Below are 19133 nucleotides of genomic sequence, written 5' to 3' on the forward strand. Positions count from 1 at the left end.
TGGGCTGCCGGAAACCAATCACTGTTTCACTAATAGAGAGATGTGGACAGGAAGCCAGGAAGGCTGGTCAACAACCTTAATTGCTCTAACCACTCACTGTTTAGTTGAGACATTGTTAGCTGAAGCAGCCTCCACCTCTGTTGATCTTGTGTATATTTCTGTTATTTCCTGCCTAAGGTGTTTTCCCCATAGCCTCAATAAAAGGGATAGCAGGGCCAGAGCAGAGGTAGTTCTCCCACTAGAGTTGGACTACCGCCTGGCCCCCCATATCGCCAAATTAAATTTCTTCTAGTCTCTTTTCATTTGTGTGCGGCCCTTCTGCAGAACCCGAACCCTGAACCGGAACCCTGAACCACGCGGGACGTGGAAAGGGATTCCCACAATGGGCAACTGACCTAAATAGATACTTTTCGAAAGAAGACAGAAGGAAGGCCAAGAAACATGAAAACCTGCTCAAAGTCACTAATCATCAGAGAGATGCAAGTCAAAACAACAATGTGGTACCATCTCACACCTGTCAGAATGGCTATCTTCAACAAATCAACAAATGACAAATGTTGGCGAGGATGCGGAGAAAAAGGAGCCCTCGTGCACTGCTGGTGGGAATGCAGATTGGTGCAGCCACTGTAGAGAGCAGAATGGAGTTTCCTCAAAAAACTAAAAATGGAACTCGCATTTGACCCAGTGATCCCACTTCTAGGAATATATCTCAAGAAACTAGAAACACGAATCAGAAAGGATATATGCACCCCTATGTTCATAGCAGCACAATTCATCATAGCTAAGATTTGGAAACAGCCTAAGTGCCCATCAGCAGATGAGTGGATTAAAAAACTGTGGTACATCTACACAATGGAATACTACGCTGCAGTAAAAAAAGGAGTTCTTACCATTTGCAACAACATGAATGGAAATGGAGAGCATTATGCTACGTGAAATAAGCCAGGCAGAGAAAGATAAATATCACATAATCTCACTCATTTGTGGAATATAATGAACAACATAAACTGATGAACAAAAACAGATCCAGAGACAGAGAAACATCAATCAGAACGTCAAACCTCAGGGAATGTAGGGGAGGGTGTGGGGAAAGGGGAGAGATCAACCAAAGGACTTATATGCATGCATATAAGCCTAATCAATGGACACAGACAACAGGGGGGTGGGGGTATAAATAGGGGGTGAGGGGTGGGGGGTAATGGGGGAATAAGGACACATATGTAATACCTTAATCAATAAAGAAATAAAAAAAGAAAGAAAGAAAGGAGTAGCCGAAACCGGTTTGGCTCAGTGGATAGAGCGTCAGCCTGCGGACTCAAGGGTCCCAGGTTCGATTCCGGTCAAGGGCATGTACCTTGGTTGCGGGCACATCCCCAATAGGGGGTGTGCAAGAGGCAGCTGATCGATGTTTCTCTCTCATCGATGTTTCTAACTCTCTATCCCTCTCTCTTCCTCTCTGTAAAAAATCAATAAAATATATTAAAAAAAAAAAAAAAAGAAAGAGCCGAAACCGGTTTGGCTCAGTGGGTAGAGTGTCAGCCTGCGGACTGGAAGGTCCCAGGTTCGATTCCGGTCAAGGGCATATACCTTGGTTGCGGGCACATCCCCAGTAGGGGGTGTGCAGGAGGCAGCTGGTCGATGTTTCTCTCTCATCGACGTTTCTAGTTCTCTATCCCTCTCCCTTCCTCCCTGTAAAAATCAATAAAATATATTAAAAAAAAAAAAAGAAAGAAAGAAAGGAGTAGTCACTAAACTTAGCATCACTAGGTGCGAAGAAACCTGACAATGTCTTCAAAGGTTTAAGTAGAAATTATTTTTACACTAGAGGCCCGGTGCACGAAATTCGTGCACAGGGGCGGGGGGTGGTGTCCCTCAGCCCAGCTTGCACCCTCTCCAATCTGGGACCCCTCGAGGGATGTCCGACTGCCCGTTTAGGCCCGATCCCACCGGACATCCCTCTGGCAATCCAGGACTGCTGGCTCCCAACTGCTTGCCTGCCTGCCTTCCTGATTGCCCCTAACCGCTTCTGTCTGCCAGCCTGATCACCCCCTAACCACTCCCATGCCAGCCTGATTGATGTCTAACTGCTCCCCTGCCAGCCTGTTTGCCCCCAACTTCCCTCCTCTGCCAGCCTGGTCACCCCTAACTGCACTCCTCTTTAGGGTTGATCACCACCCACTGCCCTCCCTTGCAGGCCTGGTCCCTCTCAACTGCCTTCCCTTGCAGGCCTGGTCCCTCCCAACTGCCCTCCCCTGCTGGCCATCTTGTGGTGGCCATCTTGTGTCCACATGGGGGCAGGATCTTTGACCACATGGAGGCAGCTATCTTGATCTTGTGTGTTGGAGTGATGGTCAATCTGCATATTACTCTTTTATTAGATAGGATAGAGGCCTGGTGCACAGGTGGGGACCAGCTGGTTTGCCCTGAAGGGTGTCCTGGATCAGGGTGGGGTTCCCTTGGGGCGTGGAGAGGCCTGGGCGAGGGGCCTGTGGTGGTTTGCAGGCCAGCCACGCCCATGGCGACCCAAGCAGAGGCCCTGGTATCTGGAATTTATTTACCTTCTACAATTGAAACTTTGTAGCCTGGAGCGGAGCCAAGCCTCCTGCTCAATCCGTGGCTGCCGCCATTTCTGTTTTGATTTACCTTCTATAATTGAAACTTTGTATCCTTGAGTGGAGGCCTGGGCCCACCAGAGTGTGTGGAAAGCTTGGCTTCCTCTGTTGCCGGGGAAACCCAAGGCTCCCTTCTGGTAGCCATCTTGGTTGGGGTTAATTTGCATACTCGCCCTGATTGGCTGGTTGGCGTGGCTTGGCTGGTGGGCGTGGCTTGTGTAGCGGAGTGGTGGTTAATTTGCATGTTACTCTTTTATTAGAGAGGATTATCTCCCTCCAGCCAATTATTAATCAAACATACAGGCTAAAATACATTTTCAGACATGCAAATCTCAATGTGAACCTTTAAAATGGCTGTGAGGAGGTCTTTTTATACACAGAGAAGACTATTTTATGGTTATTTGGGTTTAAAAATAATTAGTTTATTAAAATAAGATTTAAAAACCTAGTTTTTCCTGGCACTTCAAATTCAGCCTATATATCTTATTCTATTTTTAAGCCTAGTAAAGCAAGTACAATCACCTTCACTTTTTCTTTCACTATTGTTTAACTCACTTGACCTAAATTCCTTAAACAATCAATCCTACTAATAAATGTAGTTAATTAAATCCCCTTAGACATTTTAAAATTCATATAAACTTAATTTTGCTTTTAAGCACTTTGAATGCCTGACTTCAGTAAGTTTTTCAAATGATTCTAATGAATCATTTAAACTAGTAGAATGAATCTCTAATGTTCTTCTGGATGTTATAAACTCTTTAAATACCCCAACACACAGATTATCTTAATGATGTCCTAAACAATACAAAAGTATTAATAATCGAATTCAATTTAGTTCATTATGACTACATAATTTTAAACTCTATTTTATTTTAAACTTTTCCAGGGATTTAAAAAAAAAAGTCACAAGAACACTTATCTACCAAGAGGACAGTTTTCCCACCTTAAGGAAGTTGGAACTGTTAACAGAGAGTTCTGACCAGGTCACAGGACCTGGGCCTACACAGGCCAAGCACCTCCCACAATCCTGCCTCAGCCACCACGTTCACTCAGCAGTTTCTATAGTTGCTGTCACAACAGCAAGTCCACCACCTTCAGGTTTAGGGCGGTTTCTCCTAGATCCAAGTGAGGCCGTGATGTAATTCCTCCCCGGGATTCAAATGGACCAAAGCCTGCTTCTCCATGGCAACTTCAACAATGTCCTTCCTCTTGCTTCCCCGAACCCTGCGCTTCTCAGCAAACTTAAAGTATTTCTATTGCCCCTTCACTCTAATGTCTCATAGCAAAGTAATGTTAGAGAAGTTAACTAGCCACTGTGAACCTTCATTTTCTCCTGCTGTATTGTGAGAATTAATCGGGAATAGTTTTCAGAGTGTGGACCACACTGCTTGGTACATGCAGAGTACAAAATAAATTAAGTTACCTCTTTTTAACATTTGTAACTCTCGATTTAATCTTATCATTCGAATATTTAGACGTGATAGATCTAGATAATTGCAAGAAATCTTTTTAAATACATTTTGGAAAAAAATCATTGTTACCTCAATATTTCTCATTATTAGTTTTTTAATTGTACTAATAAAAACAGAAAGAAATAATGCCGTAAACAGCTTCAATTCTGTAAACACAGCTCATTGCAATACAAGTACAGTTCTTGGAAAGCTTATAAAATTGAGTATGCTTTACCTTTGGTAAATATCTCGCCTTTTACTGGTTTCTAGAGCTCCTTTCAATTGACTCTCAGAAAGCAAACTATCAACCTATAATAAACAGAAATTTTAAAATATCATATTCTTAAATATCATGTAACCTTAGGAAATAAAATTTTAATCTTTTCACCAATATTTTAGGATGAACACATACAACAAAGTGGAAAGCATTATATCGTGAACTTCCACCAGCTAGTTTCCACCACTGACGTTTTACTATACTTACCCTTATTTATCCATCTATTCACCAGTCTTATTTATGAATTTCAAAGTAAACTGCAATCATCAATACATTTCCCCTTAAATAATGCACCATGGTATCACTAACTAGAGTTTAATAATTGGTGTAAAATTTACATACAATGAAATGCACAAATCTTAAATATACATTTGTATACACCTGTGTAACCCAAACCCCATCAACATATAGAAAAGCATCTTTACCCCAGAACGTGCCCAGGAAGTATGTGCTCTTTTGTGTAATCCTTTTACGCAGCATGTTTTTGAGATACTGCCATATTGTTTGTTGTACATATCACCAGTTTATTCCCTCTTATGGCTGAGTAGTATGCACTGTATGGATATATCACATGTTTGTTTATCCTCATTCTTATATCTTACACTTTGACTTAGTATTTTCCAAACACATGTAACTTTGCCAAAGTACCCACAAAAGAACCACATACTTCTGTTGGATTCTTTTCTATAAATGATGCGAAGACAACGTGGGTGAAGAAATAGAGAAGTTCACTAGCTTCTTTTCTACTCTTGCTATTTTGCATCTTGTCTGAGGCATGAATGAGCTTGGTTCTTGTCCCCTGGACACCAAGTAGGAAACCTGTTCCATTTTTTGCTTTAGGTGTCCTCTATAGAGACAGGGAAGAATGAGTTCACACTATCCAAGAGCCTTTCCCATTCAGGATATCAAAGGCTCCTGAGCTAATTCTTCTCCAGGTTGGACAATCCTTGTTAATAGTTTGTTTTGTTTTAATAATGATTTTTGTTATTTTCCCAATATCGCATTAAATTATAATTAGATACAGAATCATCCTATATAATAAAAGCGTAGTATGCAAATTGTCCCCTCGATCGGGAGATCATTCAGAAGTTTGACCAGAGGGTAGGGCTGGCCGGGGAAAGGGAGGGAGGCCCTGGCCAGCAGCCAGCAGCTGCTAGGGTCCCTACCAATGCACGAATTTTGTGTACTGGGCCTCTAGTATTAAATATCTAGACAAAGCTCAGCTTAAGTGCATGCCTCATCAAGTTTTATTTTTATTTCTACCAAAGAGTATTTTGTGTTTGCTGTATCACTACAATTCCAATAGAATCACTTAAGAAATATTTATCCACCCTAGCTGGTTTGGCTAAGTGGATAGAGCGTTGGCCTGTGGACTGAAGGGTCCTGGGTTCAATTCTGGTCAAGGGCATATGCCCGGGTTGTGGGTTCGAGCCCCAGTAGGGGGCATAAAGGAGGCAACCTATCAATGATTATCTCTCATTATTGATGTTTCTATCTCTTATTCTCCCTCTCCTTTCCTCTCTGAAATCAATAAAAACCTTTTTTTTAAAAAAAGATATATATATCCATCAAATCTTTGGTACTTTTAAATGAGTGTCCAAAACATGAATATTCAGTAAATCTCCTGTCTGCCATAGATAATAAGATAATTTTATTTAGTGGAAACAACACTTGGCAATAGATCAAATGAAAAATAAAAAGTAAAATTAATGAAGTTAAATAGAAATTTAAAGAAATAATCCACATTTTATTTTTTAAGTAATATACATCTGGTATTCAAAATAATAAAAATATAAAAATGTATGGAGAGAAACATAATAATCATCAGCATACTACATAACCATCCTAGCATGTGTCTATCTTTTTTCTGCATATACAGGGTATCCCAAAAAAAATGTATACACACTTTAACAGCTGATAGCTCCATTTTAAAAATAAAATGTATTTTAATAAACACTGCCTTTATAATTATTCAAAGTGTGCATGTACATTTTTGGGATACCCTATATATTAAAAAATACTGTATATTCAAACTCATATATTTGTAAACTGACATTGTGTCACAAATAGTTTACCAATACATTAAAATCTCTCACATTTTAATTACAGTATTATAGCCTATCCTGTTACATATCATTCCCCACTAGTGATCATTGAAGTTGTAGCCAGTCTTTTCTATGAGTAATACTGTGATGAACACTTTTATACATTAATATCTGTCCCAATTTTTTATTCTTGTGTGTGGCAAATTCCTGGAAATGTAATCATCCAGCCCAGGAGATGAATATTTGCTACATCTTGTCAAACTATCTCCAGAAAGGCTGCCCCCTGTACCAGGGAGCAGTGTAAGCAGGTGTCTGTTTCATCACACCATCTCCAGTACTGAATATTGTGATTTAAAAAGTGTTCAAGCCCTTGCCAGTTTGGCTAGTGGATAGAGCATCGGCCTGAGAACTGAAGAGTCCCAGGTTCGATTCCAGTCAAGGGCACTTGCCCAGGTTGTGGGCTCCATCCCCAGTAGGGGGCCTGCAGGAGGCAGCAGATCAATGATTCTCTCTCATCATTGATGTTTCTATCTCTCGTTCTCCCTTCCTCTCTGAAATCAATTATATATATATATATATATATATATATATATATATATATATATTATTTATTTTTTTTTAAATTTTGCTCAGTGATTGAGTGTGGAGCTATGAACCATGAGGTCATGGTTGGATTCCAGGTCAGGATTACCAGCTTGATCCCCAGTGCAGGAGGCAGCCGATCAATGACTCTTTCTCATTATTGATGTTTCTATCTCTCTCTCCTTCTTCATTCCTCTCTGAAATCAATAAAAAATATTTTTAAAAAAATAATGTTCAAGAGCCCTGACCAGTGTTTATGTTATTTGAGCATCCTGTGGACCAAATGGTCGCAGGTTCAATTCCTGGTCAGGGCACATGCTTAGGTTGTAGATGTGATCCTGGGTCAGGGTGCATACAGGAGGTCAATGATGTTTTTTTCTTTCTTTTTTCCTTCTCTCTCTCCCCCCTCACTCCCTCTCCCTTGCTGTCTAAAATCAATAAAAACACTTTAAAATAAGTTAGAGTCCGAGATATCTTTCCTTTGCAACTACTTCTCTTTGAAGTTAACTTTTCTCAAGCATATTAGTTACTTGTATTTCTTCGTTTTAAGTCTTTGCTCACTGACTAGTCCTAAGTCGCTTAAGTTCACGGGAAGCAATAGCGGCCTCCATGGAGGAAGGGGCGGGGGGTCGGGGGGTCGGGGGAAGAAAGTAGTGGCTGGAGGAGGGAGAATGGTGTGGGGCGCAGGTGTGGTTGATTGGCAATGGTCCCTGTTAAAAGGTTAGATCGGAAGTGAGGGGGTTAAGAGAAGTGTTAGGTTCGGGGACTGAAATGTTAGGGTGAGGGCGCGCAGTGAAAGGTCAACATTTCGGGAGTTTGGGTCCCGGGGGTCTGGTGGGGAGGTCGAGGGTCAGCTCCCAGGATTCGCCCCGCAAGAGCCCCGGTCGCCCCAGGACGCGGACCCATGACAGCCAGATGTACCTGCAGCTTCAGCTCCCGGCCCCGACGCCGCAGGGACTGCAGAGGGTCTCGCGGCCGCCGTGGCAGCATCTCTTCAGCTCCGCGCTGGGCGCGCACGGGTTGCCAGGGAAACCTCCTGAGCGGCCCCGGTATGTGACGTCACAGGTGACGCCATCAGCGCGCGTCCACCTCGCAGCCCGCCGCTGCTGGGGCTGGCGAACACAGCAAAGGCAATGGTCGTCTATCGCATCCGCCCTCGCAGCTGCCCCGCAGGCCGGAGCCCTCAGCCTCCGCGCACATGGTCATTTGAAACCGGCATCCAGAGGCCGGGGTGGAGGTGGGGGGTTCCCCTCGGCGTCCTAAACTGCCTGTCCCACGACCGCAGTGTTGCCACGTGACTGCGGGCCTCGGTGTTCTGCCCCGTTTTCTGATGCCAGTTTTGCTAAGCCAAACTGCAAGGACAGCTTTCCTCTATGGCCCTCATGGGATACACAGCTCGGTTGCATACTCTTCTTTCAAAAGGCAGTTTTTAGTTCTTTGCTATCGGGTGTATTGCTGAAGTTTCATTTCATTCTACTTTCAGTTTTGTGAGTATGGTGATTCTGTCTGTTCTACAGCAAGCCTGTAAGCAAGTAATTACATATACCTCATTTTTTTAAATATATTTTTTATTGATTTTTTACAGAGAGGAAGGGAGCGGGATAGAGAGTTAGAAACATCGATGAGAGAGAGACATCGACCAGCTGCCTCTTGCACAACCCCCACCGGGGGATGTGCCCGCAACCAATGTACATGCCTTTGACCGGAATCGAACCTGGGACCTTCCAGTCCACAGACCGACGCTCTATCCACTGAGCCAAACCGGTTTCGGCCATATACCTCATTTTTTAATGTACTTTAACTTATAACTAATAATACTAAACTTGGTCAGAATATAGAGTTAAAAAGAATACTAATATGAATTAAGTGATAGCAAAAAATTTTTAACCCACATAAAACTATATTAACTTTAGGGAAAACTAGAACATTAACTTGAGCTAATATAGGTTCTTACAATTAAAATATGAAAACTTAATATACCAACTGACTATAAAATAAAAACAAGAATCAAATACACTAACAACAAAACTCATAAAAAAAACAAGTTATATACTAACAGTTTCCTTATGAGTACCCAGCAGGACTCAACTGTTCCTGTCCCATGGCCTGACCCCAAATCACCCAACCACAGGAATTTGGCTGATGCTGACGAGTTCCAGAATGCTGACAGTAAAGATCTATATCGAGACCACCAAGAAGGCAGCCTGCCTATCCGCAGTTTCTCTGCCTGTCCACCCGCCCCCTTCCACCCTGTAAGAATTGCTGGCTTCACCAAGATGAGAAGATGGTTTTTAGGACCAGAGTCCACCATCTTCTCAGGTCACCCACATTTGAATAAACCACTTTTCTTCTCACAAATACCTGTCTCAGGAGTTTGGCTTTTGTTGAGGCAGGCAGTTGAACCTGTGTTTGGTTTCAATTTTATATCTATACTCTGAGATTGTAATAACATTTCCCCAAGTGGGACTGGATCCTATAAATCCAGTTCCCAAACTCCACTACATTGAATAAGAAAAATGATGTGAGCTTACTTTTCAAATGATGAATCACACTAATATAAATGTTCTTCAGTATCACACACAATTTGATTCCACAGGCCCAACTGCCATGCTATTTATGTATGGCTTTTATCTTCAAGTATAATATAAAGAAAAGTGACAAGTGTCCACCTCACTGAATTTTCACACTGAAACACCACCAGGTAACATCACCCAGATTAGGATACAGAACAGTACCAGTACCCTAGTAGTCTTCTCCTCCCCGGCCCCACCAACTTCCACTCCTTCTACGTCAAAAGTAAATACTACCCTAGTTGCTAACAGCAAAAACTTGTTTTGCCTTTTTGAATTGTGTGTCCTGGCAGCTTTGTCTGGCTTTTATTCAACATGTTTATGAGATACACTTTTATGACTGTGTGCTGTTATAGTTTGTTCATCCTGATATTTCATGTGTGATGTACTCAATTCATTCCTTCTGCCGTTGCTAGACATGTGAAAAGTTTCCAGTTTCTGGCTATTATAACTGGCTACTATTGACATATGTACACAGTGGGAATATAGGTGCACAATGCTGGGCCACAGGCCATATTTTATGTTCAGGTTTAGTAGATACTGCCTATTTTCTCAAAGTTGTACTGATAAGTCAGTACTTCTAAGTGATCTTTTAAGTGTTAAGGAAAAAAAATGCACTAAAGACAATCTATCATTTATGAAATTCTTATTTATTTTAAATGTCTATAAATAAATTAGGCGCCCTAGCTGGTTTGGCTCAGTGGATAAAGCGTCGGACTGCGGACTGAAGGGTCCCGGGTTCAATTCCGGTCAAGGGCACATTCCTGGGTTGCAGGCTCGATCCCCAGTAGGGGGTGTGCAGGAGGCAGCCGATCAATGATTCATCACTGATGTTTCTATCTCTTTCTCCCTCTCCCTTCCTCTTGAAATCAATAAAAATAAAAATAAAAATATATTTTTAAATTTTTGGGGAAAAATCCTATATCTGATTTAAAGAAATTTCCGTATTTTAAATGGAAAAGTCGTGGATATAGTTTAGTTTAACTCTATGTTGGGAAAAATAAACAAACTCCCAACATATGTGTATACATATGAGCAATGAGAAGAATGAAAACAGTTTATTACTCTTGTTCAACTCAGGTGACTGATTTTATACATTTTTGTACCATATTCAGAGTTACAAGCATTTATTCCTATGAGTCCTGGAACAGCATCACCACCAAAATGGTGGGGTTGGGGGCAGGGGAGGGAAGGTATATTTTGATGAGTGAACAATGTCATTTCCAGGGTACATGACTGGCATCATAACCCATCTCCCAACTTCCTCATTGTCAATTTTAGCTAACATGGGAAAAGTAACATCTCCACATGAGATAATGTTTTTAGGGGGAAACATTTTAAGTAGGGCAAAGGGGAGAGGGCTAGAGAAATAGTTACAGAGGCAATGTCAAGGGGAATTGCCCACCACAGAGCTGGGCACACACACAGCCACGGTGTAGAAAGGCAGTAAGCAGAAAACAAAGGAATGACTAGGAGGGGCATGGGTGGCTAAAAACCACAGAAGCACCTACCTAGATAGGACTTGGGGGATGAACAGCACATCCCCAGAGGGACAGGGATGACAGAACATTGAGGTGAGACAGGAGAGGGAGATGAGTGGGTGGGTCAGGGGGCTACACATAAGTAATGGGAAAGGAAGCACCATTGGACAATCAGGTCCACAAGTAACACGCCACATGAACAAGCCCAGACAGACAGAACTGGTCATAGTCCAGACACTTAACTAGGCACAAATCAACAGTCTGGGAGCACCATGTGCCTTAAGAAGCCTATCTTACCTCAAAGAGTCTCAACTCCTGGAGCCCCAATGAGTAATGGGGACTAGGATCCTTCAACAAACTGCTGCCCAGATGAGATGTGTAAGGACAGGGGGCAAAAAAAAAAAAAAGGCCTTTTTCTTTGCTGTAGCCTTCCACAATTTATGAGAAGCACCTGGTAATTAAACCCCAAGATGGTTTGCTCCTCTGATTCAAACAGGTTCTCTGTTCAAACTATAGGACAAGACAAGTTACTTTCAAGGCTATATTCTTGCATTCCCCTCCTCCCTGCTATGTTTTCAACTCAGGGATAATTTGCACCAGAAAGTCTCTAGTGAATAGGAAAGTTCCCTCCCCCCTCTTCAAACAAGCCTCCTTTGAACTCTTCATAACTTTTACTCGAAGCATGTTGTGCAGGCTTGGGAAAAATACCGAGACACTTCCCTCGGACATCTGCAGCCATTTCCCTTTAAAAGAGCAGGCTGCTGTTTATTACCTGTCCTTGTATTGATTAGGAATGCACCGGTCTTTTCCCTTCAGGGAAAGTAAAAATAAACTTTCTCTCTGCATCTATCTCTTCTTTTAGTTGTGAATTCTTTCACAGCCCGCGTCACCAGATAAAAAACCCTAATAGGATGGAACTCTAAGAACCAGCATGTCAGTCCTCAAATTCTGCATTCACAGAATGAACACAAGGTTGGCAGTAAAGCATAATGACCCGAGTAAAATGAGGAGAAAGCTTTCTGAATTTTCTTGTTAACATGGAGATGTCGTTAAATTTGCTAAGACAAAAACAATTAATCTTTACCAGAACAAACAAGGCCTGTGTTCTAAAAAACACCTCTTGCAAATCCACAATAACCAGGGAGTTGGTCTCTCGCTCTTGATTTTTAGATGGAGTGGAGATTCGTCACTAAGCTCTATTCAAGAGGGTTTCTCCTTCACATGCATATTCCATGTGCTCCTGGAAGCACAAATGTCTCCTTGTTTTTCAGTCCTGAACTGTTGTCCCTGCTAATAAGGAGATACTTGAGGTAAATTCTTCAAGGAGCACTGAGGAAAGGAGCACTGAGGTTACTGGCTCCAGGAGCCGCCAGAGATTACACAGCTGCATTGGGGTGTGTCCACATAGAAGAGGAGCCGAGGGGAGCTGGGTACTTTCAAGCTGGCACTTCTGCCTTACTCCCTCCGGTATTCAGGCCCCTGAGAGTCTGGTTTCCAGGGAGTCATTGATGATTTATTGAGTCATTTTCAGTTCACTTCTTACAGTGATATGAAGTTATTTGTTGACATTTAGACTGATTAGGCAGGTCCCTGAGCAACAAACCTACCGGTAATTACAGAGCCTTAGGTCTTGGATCTCTTTGCTGCTTTTCACCTATAAACTACTGCTCCGGGATTTCCAAGGATCCCTCATGGTGAGTAAGAAGTTTTCAATAGTGCCACACCCCTCCTGAGCTTCAGGGATCCTCATGTCAACATGCCCACCAAAACCCCTTAGTGAGTGTTGAAAATTAAGACCCAGCCCGGCCATCACCGCTCAGTGGTTGAGCATCCTCTTGATCTATGAACCAAGATGACATGGTTCAATTCCTGGTCAGGGCTCATGCCCAGGTTGCAACTAAATCCCCAGTATGGGGTGTGCAGGAGGCAGCTAATCAATGATTCTCTCTCATCATTGATGTTTCTATCTCTCTCTACCTTTCCCTTCCTCTCTGAGATCAATAAAAATGTTAAAATTTTTAAAAAAGAAAAGATTCATCTTCTCTTCATGGAAATGAGCTTGAGTCAGGGTAAGAAATGCTAATTAAGATTATTCCCAAATAAGGTAAAACATATACCTCATTCTCCTCTTCTTGTCAACTTGATAGACATTGTAGCCCTATTCCTCAAAATATTTATTTATTTATGAAGGTATTCTTTGAGCTTCTAGAAAATCAGATACACTTTATCAGAGAATTTGTAACATGCCCTCTCACTTGCCCCTGACTTCAGCTTTCTTGGTCTTCCTTACCCTATTCTGCTCTATTTCATCCCATAACACTGATCACCTTCTGAACTATAATTTACTTATCTTTATTATCAAACTCCCTCCACTGGAATGTAAACTGCATAAGGATAGGGATTTTAGTCTTTTGTGTCAACTGCTGTAGTAGATACTCAGTAAATATTATTTGAATAAATTTAAGATCCTAAAGGGCAATAATAATAATAACCTCAGTTATTTTTTAAAATACATTTTTATTGATTTCAGAGAGGAAAGGAGAGGAGAGCTATAATCAATGATGAGAAAGAATCGATTGGCTGCCTCCTGCACACCCCATACTGGGGATCAAGCCCACAACCGGGCATGTGCCCTGAATAGAAATTGAACCATGACCTTCTGGTTCATAGGTCGACACTAAGTACTGAGCACACTGGCTGGGCTAATCTCGGTTATTTTTATACAGCCTCTTACTTTCCTGATCAGGTCTAGTAAACAACTGACCAAAAGGACTCACAACAATGCCAAGGCCAATTCTGCTTTGCAGTTATACCAAGGAACCAGCATAGATTCCTTAAGAAACAAGGTAGCCGCTCAAAGACACTAACATATAGTCTGAAAACCCAGGTCTCTTGATGCAGTGAACTGCAGGGCCAATAAGATACTTCTCCTTTTAATAAAAAGTTCAAAGATGTTTGAAATTTTATTTTAAAAATAAAATTAGAGCATAAGTGCAAGGAGAAATAATTTCTGTCCAGTGCTCTATATCCATCTTCAACAAGCTATTGGAAACAGAAAAGAGAAAAAAAAGTGAGAAATACATAATCATTAACTTCAACTTATCCTACTGTAGAGCTAAACCATGAACTACAAGATCTGGTGTTACAGCTTGGATGAAACAGCCAGGACTAGATGCAAGGCTCCTGATTTCAGACCCTCTCCCTTTCCATTCTGCCAGGCTGCCAATAGCCCAGGGACTCAGAGTGGAGAGTACAAAACAGGAATGCAAGGACTACGGTGCTACACTGCACGTGGTAAGGAATTCCCAGCAAACACATGCAATGAACTGGGACACCAGTGCAAGTTACTGGGGGAAACAAAGCTTCCTCCTCTTGTTGGTGTCTGTGGGAGCAGGCCACCTCCTGTGAGCTGCTATCTCCACTTAGACTTAGAGCCACTCTCCGTACGCACTGCTCGCTGCTCACCGACACTGCAGAGGCGCCTAGGTGGCGGGTGGGGGTGTGAGGGCGCCTGACTCAGGCAGCCTCCCCGATCCCCACCCTCCCCGGCGTGGGCAAGGCGAGGTGGGCGCGCGGGAGCGGCGGGGCCCACGGCAGCGCTCAGGCCAGGTCCAGTTTCTTCTGCGCCACCGCCAGCTGGTCCTGCAGCCTCCGCTTCCTCCAGTCCAGGTAGCGCCTCCGCAGCCGGTTCGCCTGCCAGCCCACGAACACCCCGGAGGCGAAGGCCAACAGCACCGACAGCTGCAGCTTCCTCTCGGACACGTCCGCCATCGCGGCCGCCGGCGCGCAGAAAGGCCTTCGGCGGGGGACGCGGCACCGGCGAGCGTTCCAGACGGCGGAGGAAGCGAGCCCAGCGCCGCCTGCTGCGCGGTGGCGGACCTGCAGCGCCCGCACCGGGAGCGTGGGACGGATCTGACTTGCTGGGCATGTCATTCCTATGGTCACTTTTACATAAAACTCCTTACCAGACTGCAGGCTCTCCTGTGGGCTGGATGAACTAAGCAAGCATGTTGGAGAAGCTCAAATAGCAAAGCACTGATGTGGCCTCTAGGAACGGTGGCCACCCCGGCCAGCAGCAAGCCAAAAGCTAGAGCCTCCATCCTGCAACTGTCACGAGAAAGGAGCCCGCCTGAGCCCTCCGCCTCCCATGGCCTGTAGTGTGGTGTGGGTTCTTGACTTCATGCTGGAAAGATCTTACAATAAGAATCCCGGAGATTTTGAGAGAACGTTTATTAAAGCTGGGACAGTGAAATAAAGGGAGGGCTTAGCATAGAAGCAGCAGGAGAGCAGAGGAGGTGCTGCTTTGGCCCTGTAGAAATTTTATAGTAAAGAAGTGAGCCACACTGGGTTTCGAGGACTCACTGAGAAGTAAAAATCACAATGACAGAAGTGAGCCAAGGTGAAGCTGCTGTTAGCTCACTGAAAAGTGAGAGAAATGGGGGGTTTGGAGGCAGATTCCCGGTGTTAGCCCGGGAGGAGCTACTGCTGCCCACTGCTCCCCTGGTTACAAGTCTAGTGGGGACCTTCAGAGTTTAGGAGAGAGGGCAAAAGTACATGCCCCAGAAAAGGAGGGGTGTGGGCGTAGTCCAAGGAGAGCTGGGTCCTTTGCTTTGAGGGTCCTTATTTGTTTTCTAAAGTGAATCCTAGGGGAGGGCCTCAGCAAAATATTCCTCAGCTTTCCAGGTGTGTTAATATGCTGATATGTCAAACTGAGCAAATAGAGGGACCAGGGTTATTGTCTGGTGAGTTTTACCTCTATCTTGGATTTGCTTGGTTCTAATTAGGGTTTTTTTTGTTATTTGTTCCCCTGACTTCATTTGTGCTGGGGTTTGGCTGGCATTAATGACACTAACTGGGTCTCTGTTATCTCCCTGACCAGGGTGATTTAAGCTATTTACTTTAGGAAGAATTGTAAACCATTTGCTCTCAAGTGTCCTTGGTTAGGGAAGATAAGATCTTGCAATTTATTAGCAGGCTGTAAATTGCTCAAATTGACCCCATTTGTCTATCCATCTGTCTCAGTTTCCCTTTTCCCACTTGTCAAAAAATTCTCCTAACATCTAACCATCCTGACTCACAACCACAGATCATCCAAATCACAATTCAGCAGCCACTTCTCTCAAGTTTCTAAGTCCACAGGCACCTCGTGCCCACACCCTCCTCACACACACTGTCACTCAACCCCATATGGTGGCTACTGGTTAAGACACCCTGGCACCCACCCAGCTTATCCTGATCCCATCCAGCCCCGTCCAGGAACACATCTGAAGACAGCAGGAGAGCACATGTCCACCATGGTGGCACCGACACATTGACGGGTCCCTCACACAGACTGCAGAGCCCATTCTGCTGGAGTTGCTGGCCCTCTGCTCTGTGGGCTGTGCAGCAGCAAGTGGCTGGGCTGGGGACACCCACGGAGCTCCCTGTGGCCTCTCGGAGCTGAGGACGCCTGCAGCCACAGCCACAGCCACAAGAAACCCACCCCTCAGTCCCACACCTGCAGGGAACCGAATTCTGCCCACAAACGGGTGAGATTGGAAGCATCTCCTTTCCTCCCAGACACTCATGGGAGACCACAGTTTCAGCCAAAACCCTGGTCTTGTGAGACCCGAATCAGAGGGACTGCTTACGCCATGCCCTGCTCCTGACTGCAGAAGCTCTCAGACGGTCAGGAATGTGTAGTGTCACTAGGCTGTGGTGATATTGCTCCACAGCAAGGAATGACTACTCCATGTCCTTTATGAAATCAGGTGGCGTCTTTAGTTGACTTGCATAGAAGAAACTTCCTATTGGAGAGGGTGCTTGTTCATAACACAATTTCCTGAAAGTGAAAGTTACATGTTGCCTTGATGGGAGACAGTTCTCTGGGGGTCCCTCATGGTTCTGCTTGTCTGCCCTTGTTCCTTTGTGTGGAGAAAACAGTTTTGGAAGAGCGTGTCAGCCTTTGGAACAGAGGGCAGGCTTGCTTTCAGCCCTAGGAGATGGAGATGAGGTCTCCCTGTGAGCCAACAGAAGACGTTCTTACTGCCTATTATTAAAAGATGTGGGGTTTTTGCCCAGCCAGAGTGGCTCAGTGTTGAGTGTTGAACCATGAACCAGGAGGTCACTGGTTCGATCCCAGGTCAGGGCATATTCCCAAGTTGCAGGCTCAGTCTCCAATAGGGGGTGTGCAGGAGGCAGTCAGTCAATAATTTGCTCTCATCATTGATGTTTCTATCTCTCTGAAATCAATAAAAAATATATGTTTTTAAAAAGACGTGTTTTCTAAGCTCACTGTTCCTTTTCTGTGATACCACTCGGTGTGCATGCAAACATCACCTGGCCATCTCCACATCACCCTGTGGGAACGAGGACTCAGAGATCTGGCACAAAATTGGTGATACTTCATTGCTATGTCATAAGTAATAGAGTCTCCTTTCTCTCTGACTGGAATGGGGCAGGATGAAAGGGGCAAGCGAAGGAGGGAAGGAAAAGGTATAATCCTGGAGCCCAGGGCAGATGTAATCAAGGCCCAGGTTGCCTGCTGGCAGTGGGCAAACCTGACTTCAAGGCCCAGCCCTGGTCCAAGATAGGACACACAGAACTTCTACAAGAAAGCAGAGCTGGCCAGTGCCCACAAGCCCCATCATCACAGTAAGGAGAGAGGATGAGACTAGAGGTGGCTCACCTGTTTGACAGGCTCATGCCAGCAAGGATCTCTAACTGGGGTAGCTTCACCCTTGGGCTCAGGCATCCCAACCGCCATTAGCAGCGCCATCTCTGAATCCAATACGTCAATGTAACCGTCCTCATCCTGGGCCACAAGGTGAAGCTCCCAGTCCTTGGCCACTGGTCAGGGAAAGGGGCCTGATCTAAGTGGGGCGAAAGACACTCAGCCAGCCCTTAAACAAGAGCTTCGTGTGAGCCTGGGGCTGCTGGTGACCATCTTCTCCACCTTTGGGGAGACTCCTGAGCCCACGAGTCAAGCAGAGAGAAATCACATCTTCACGTCATTGTTTGAGTCCCTGGATCCTGCCTTTTCAGCTATGGGAATTAATAAATTCCACTTAATTAAGGTATTTCTGTACTAAGAGTTCTGTATCTTGCAGCTATATGTGTTCTGACAATAACTTTGGCGTTCCAGGCCCTGACAGGCTGGGCCCATCCATGTCACCACTCTCAAACACCAGCTCAGCGGTCCCCAAGCCTGTCCCTTTCTGCCTGCTTTCACACCCGATTACATCATTCCTCGTGAAAGGCTACCCATTCTTCCAGGCCAGCATGCCCTCTCTCCTCCTTCATGAAGCCACCCTAGACCATCAGTATCAAGGGGCATCAAGTGCCAGGTGTCAAGTTTCTGCCTCCCCTGACAGCCAGACTGGAAGGCCCTACAGGGCAAGGCATGTGTGCTAATAGCTACCTCCTTTTGAAAGGTGAGCGTTGCAAAAGAAAGCATGGAAGACAGGTGACAGGAATTGTGTGTGAGTGCAGGTGCACACATGTGCTAATTTCCCTCGCCACTCTTATCAAACACAGGGAGGAAACAGGTGGGAAAGAAAGAATATGGAACATGCCCCCCCCCCTTATTAAAACAAAGACCCCCTCCCCCAGGTCATTCCAGAAGGAAACTCTCCAACAGCAGTGGCCCTAGAAATCTAGGTGAGAACCCCGGAGAGTAAGGTCAAACCGAGGGGGGCAGGGACTGGCCAGGGTGCCCCCAGCGTCAGGAAGTGCTCCTTCACAGGGCTGGCTGCGGTTCCGCTAGAGCCAGGAGGACAGGGAGCTTCCGAACAGGGCTGCCTGAGCCCTTCCCCTTTGGGCCCCATCCTCATAGAGCCCTGCAGGCCTTAAACAAGATGGAGCAGATGTCTCTTTGAAAGTTCTTCCATTACCAAACTCTGAGACACAGCTGGGCTCCAGGGCCTCCATGTTTCCTGCTGCCCTTCACATCCTGCATCTTCTCACGCTGAGTCCTTCTCAGCCTGCAGCACTGCCTCCACTTTCCAGCTTGTGACAAGTCGGCAGGGACTGGGGCTCCTAGGTTCCCCACTCCACCTGCTGAGACAACAGACTGGGGCCAACTCTGACTGCTCTCCTCCTCCCCTTTGGCCAGGTTCCAGGACTCCACACCACTTC

At 44.8% G+C, this 19133-nt stretch overlaps 2 protein-coding genes across 5 annotated transcripts in view; both read right to left on the reverse strand.

Moving 5' to 3' along the window:
- NPHP1 (nephrocystin 1) overlaps positions 1–8723 on the reverse strand; it is a 107882-nt gene extending 99159 nt beyond the window's left edge. For all 4 annotated transcript variants that reach the window (XR_013814633.1, XM_079792103.1, XM_079792102.1 and 1 more), the window contains exons 1-2: positions 7889–8723; positions 4299–4372 (exon numbers count right to left, since the gene is read on the reverse strand). Coding sequence is in view for 3 of the 4 variants with exons in the window: in XM_079792103.1 (XP_079648229.1) it covers positions 4299–4372; positions 7889–7957 (143 nt within the window). In the remaining variant the exon portion in view is untranslated. The remainder of the gene's footprint in view (positions 1–4298; positions 4373–7888) is intronic.
- Positions 8724–13225: 4502 nt separating this feature from the next.
- On the reverse strand, positions 13226–18551 carry LOC307112096 (mitoregulin-like). The gene is made up of 2 exons (XM_079792473.1): positions 14484–18551; positions 13226–14060 (listed from the first exon to the last, which is right to left on the reverse strand). The coding sequence occupies exon 1, from the start codon at positions 14949–14951 to the stop codon at positions 14619–14621; it is 333 nt and encodes a 110-aa protein (XP_079648599.1). The 5' UTR covers positions 14952–18551; the 3' UTR covers positions 13226–14060; positions 14484–14618.
- Positions 18552–19133: the final 582 nt, after the last annotated feature.

Source organism: Cnephaeus nilssonii (assembly GCF_951640355.1).
Source record: "Cnephaeus nilssonii genome assembly, chromosome: 15".
In the NCBI taxonomy this organism is placed as follows: domain Eukaryota; kingdom Metazoa; phylum Chordata; class Mammalia; order Chiroptera; family Vespertilionidae; genus Cnephaeus; species Cnephaeus nilssonii.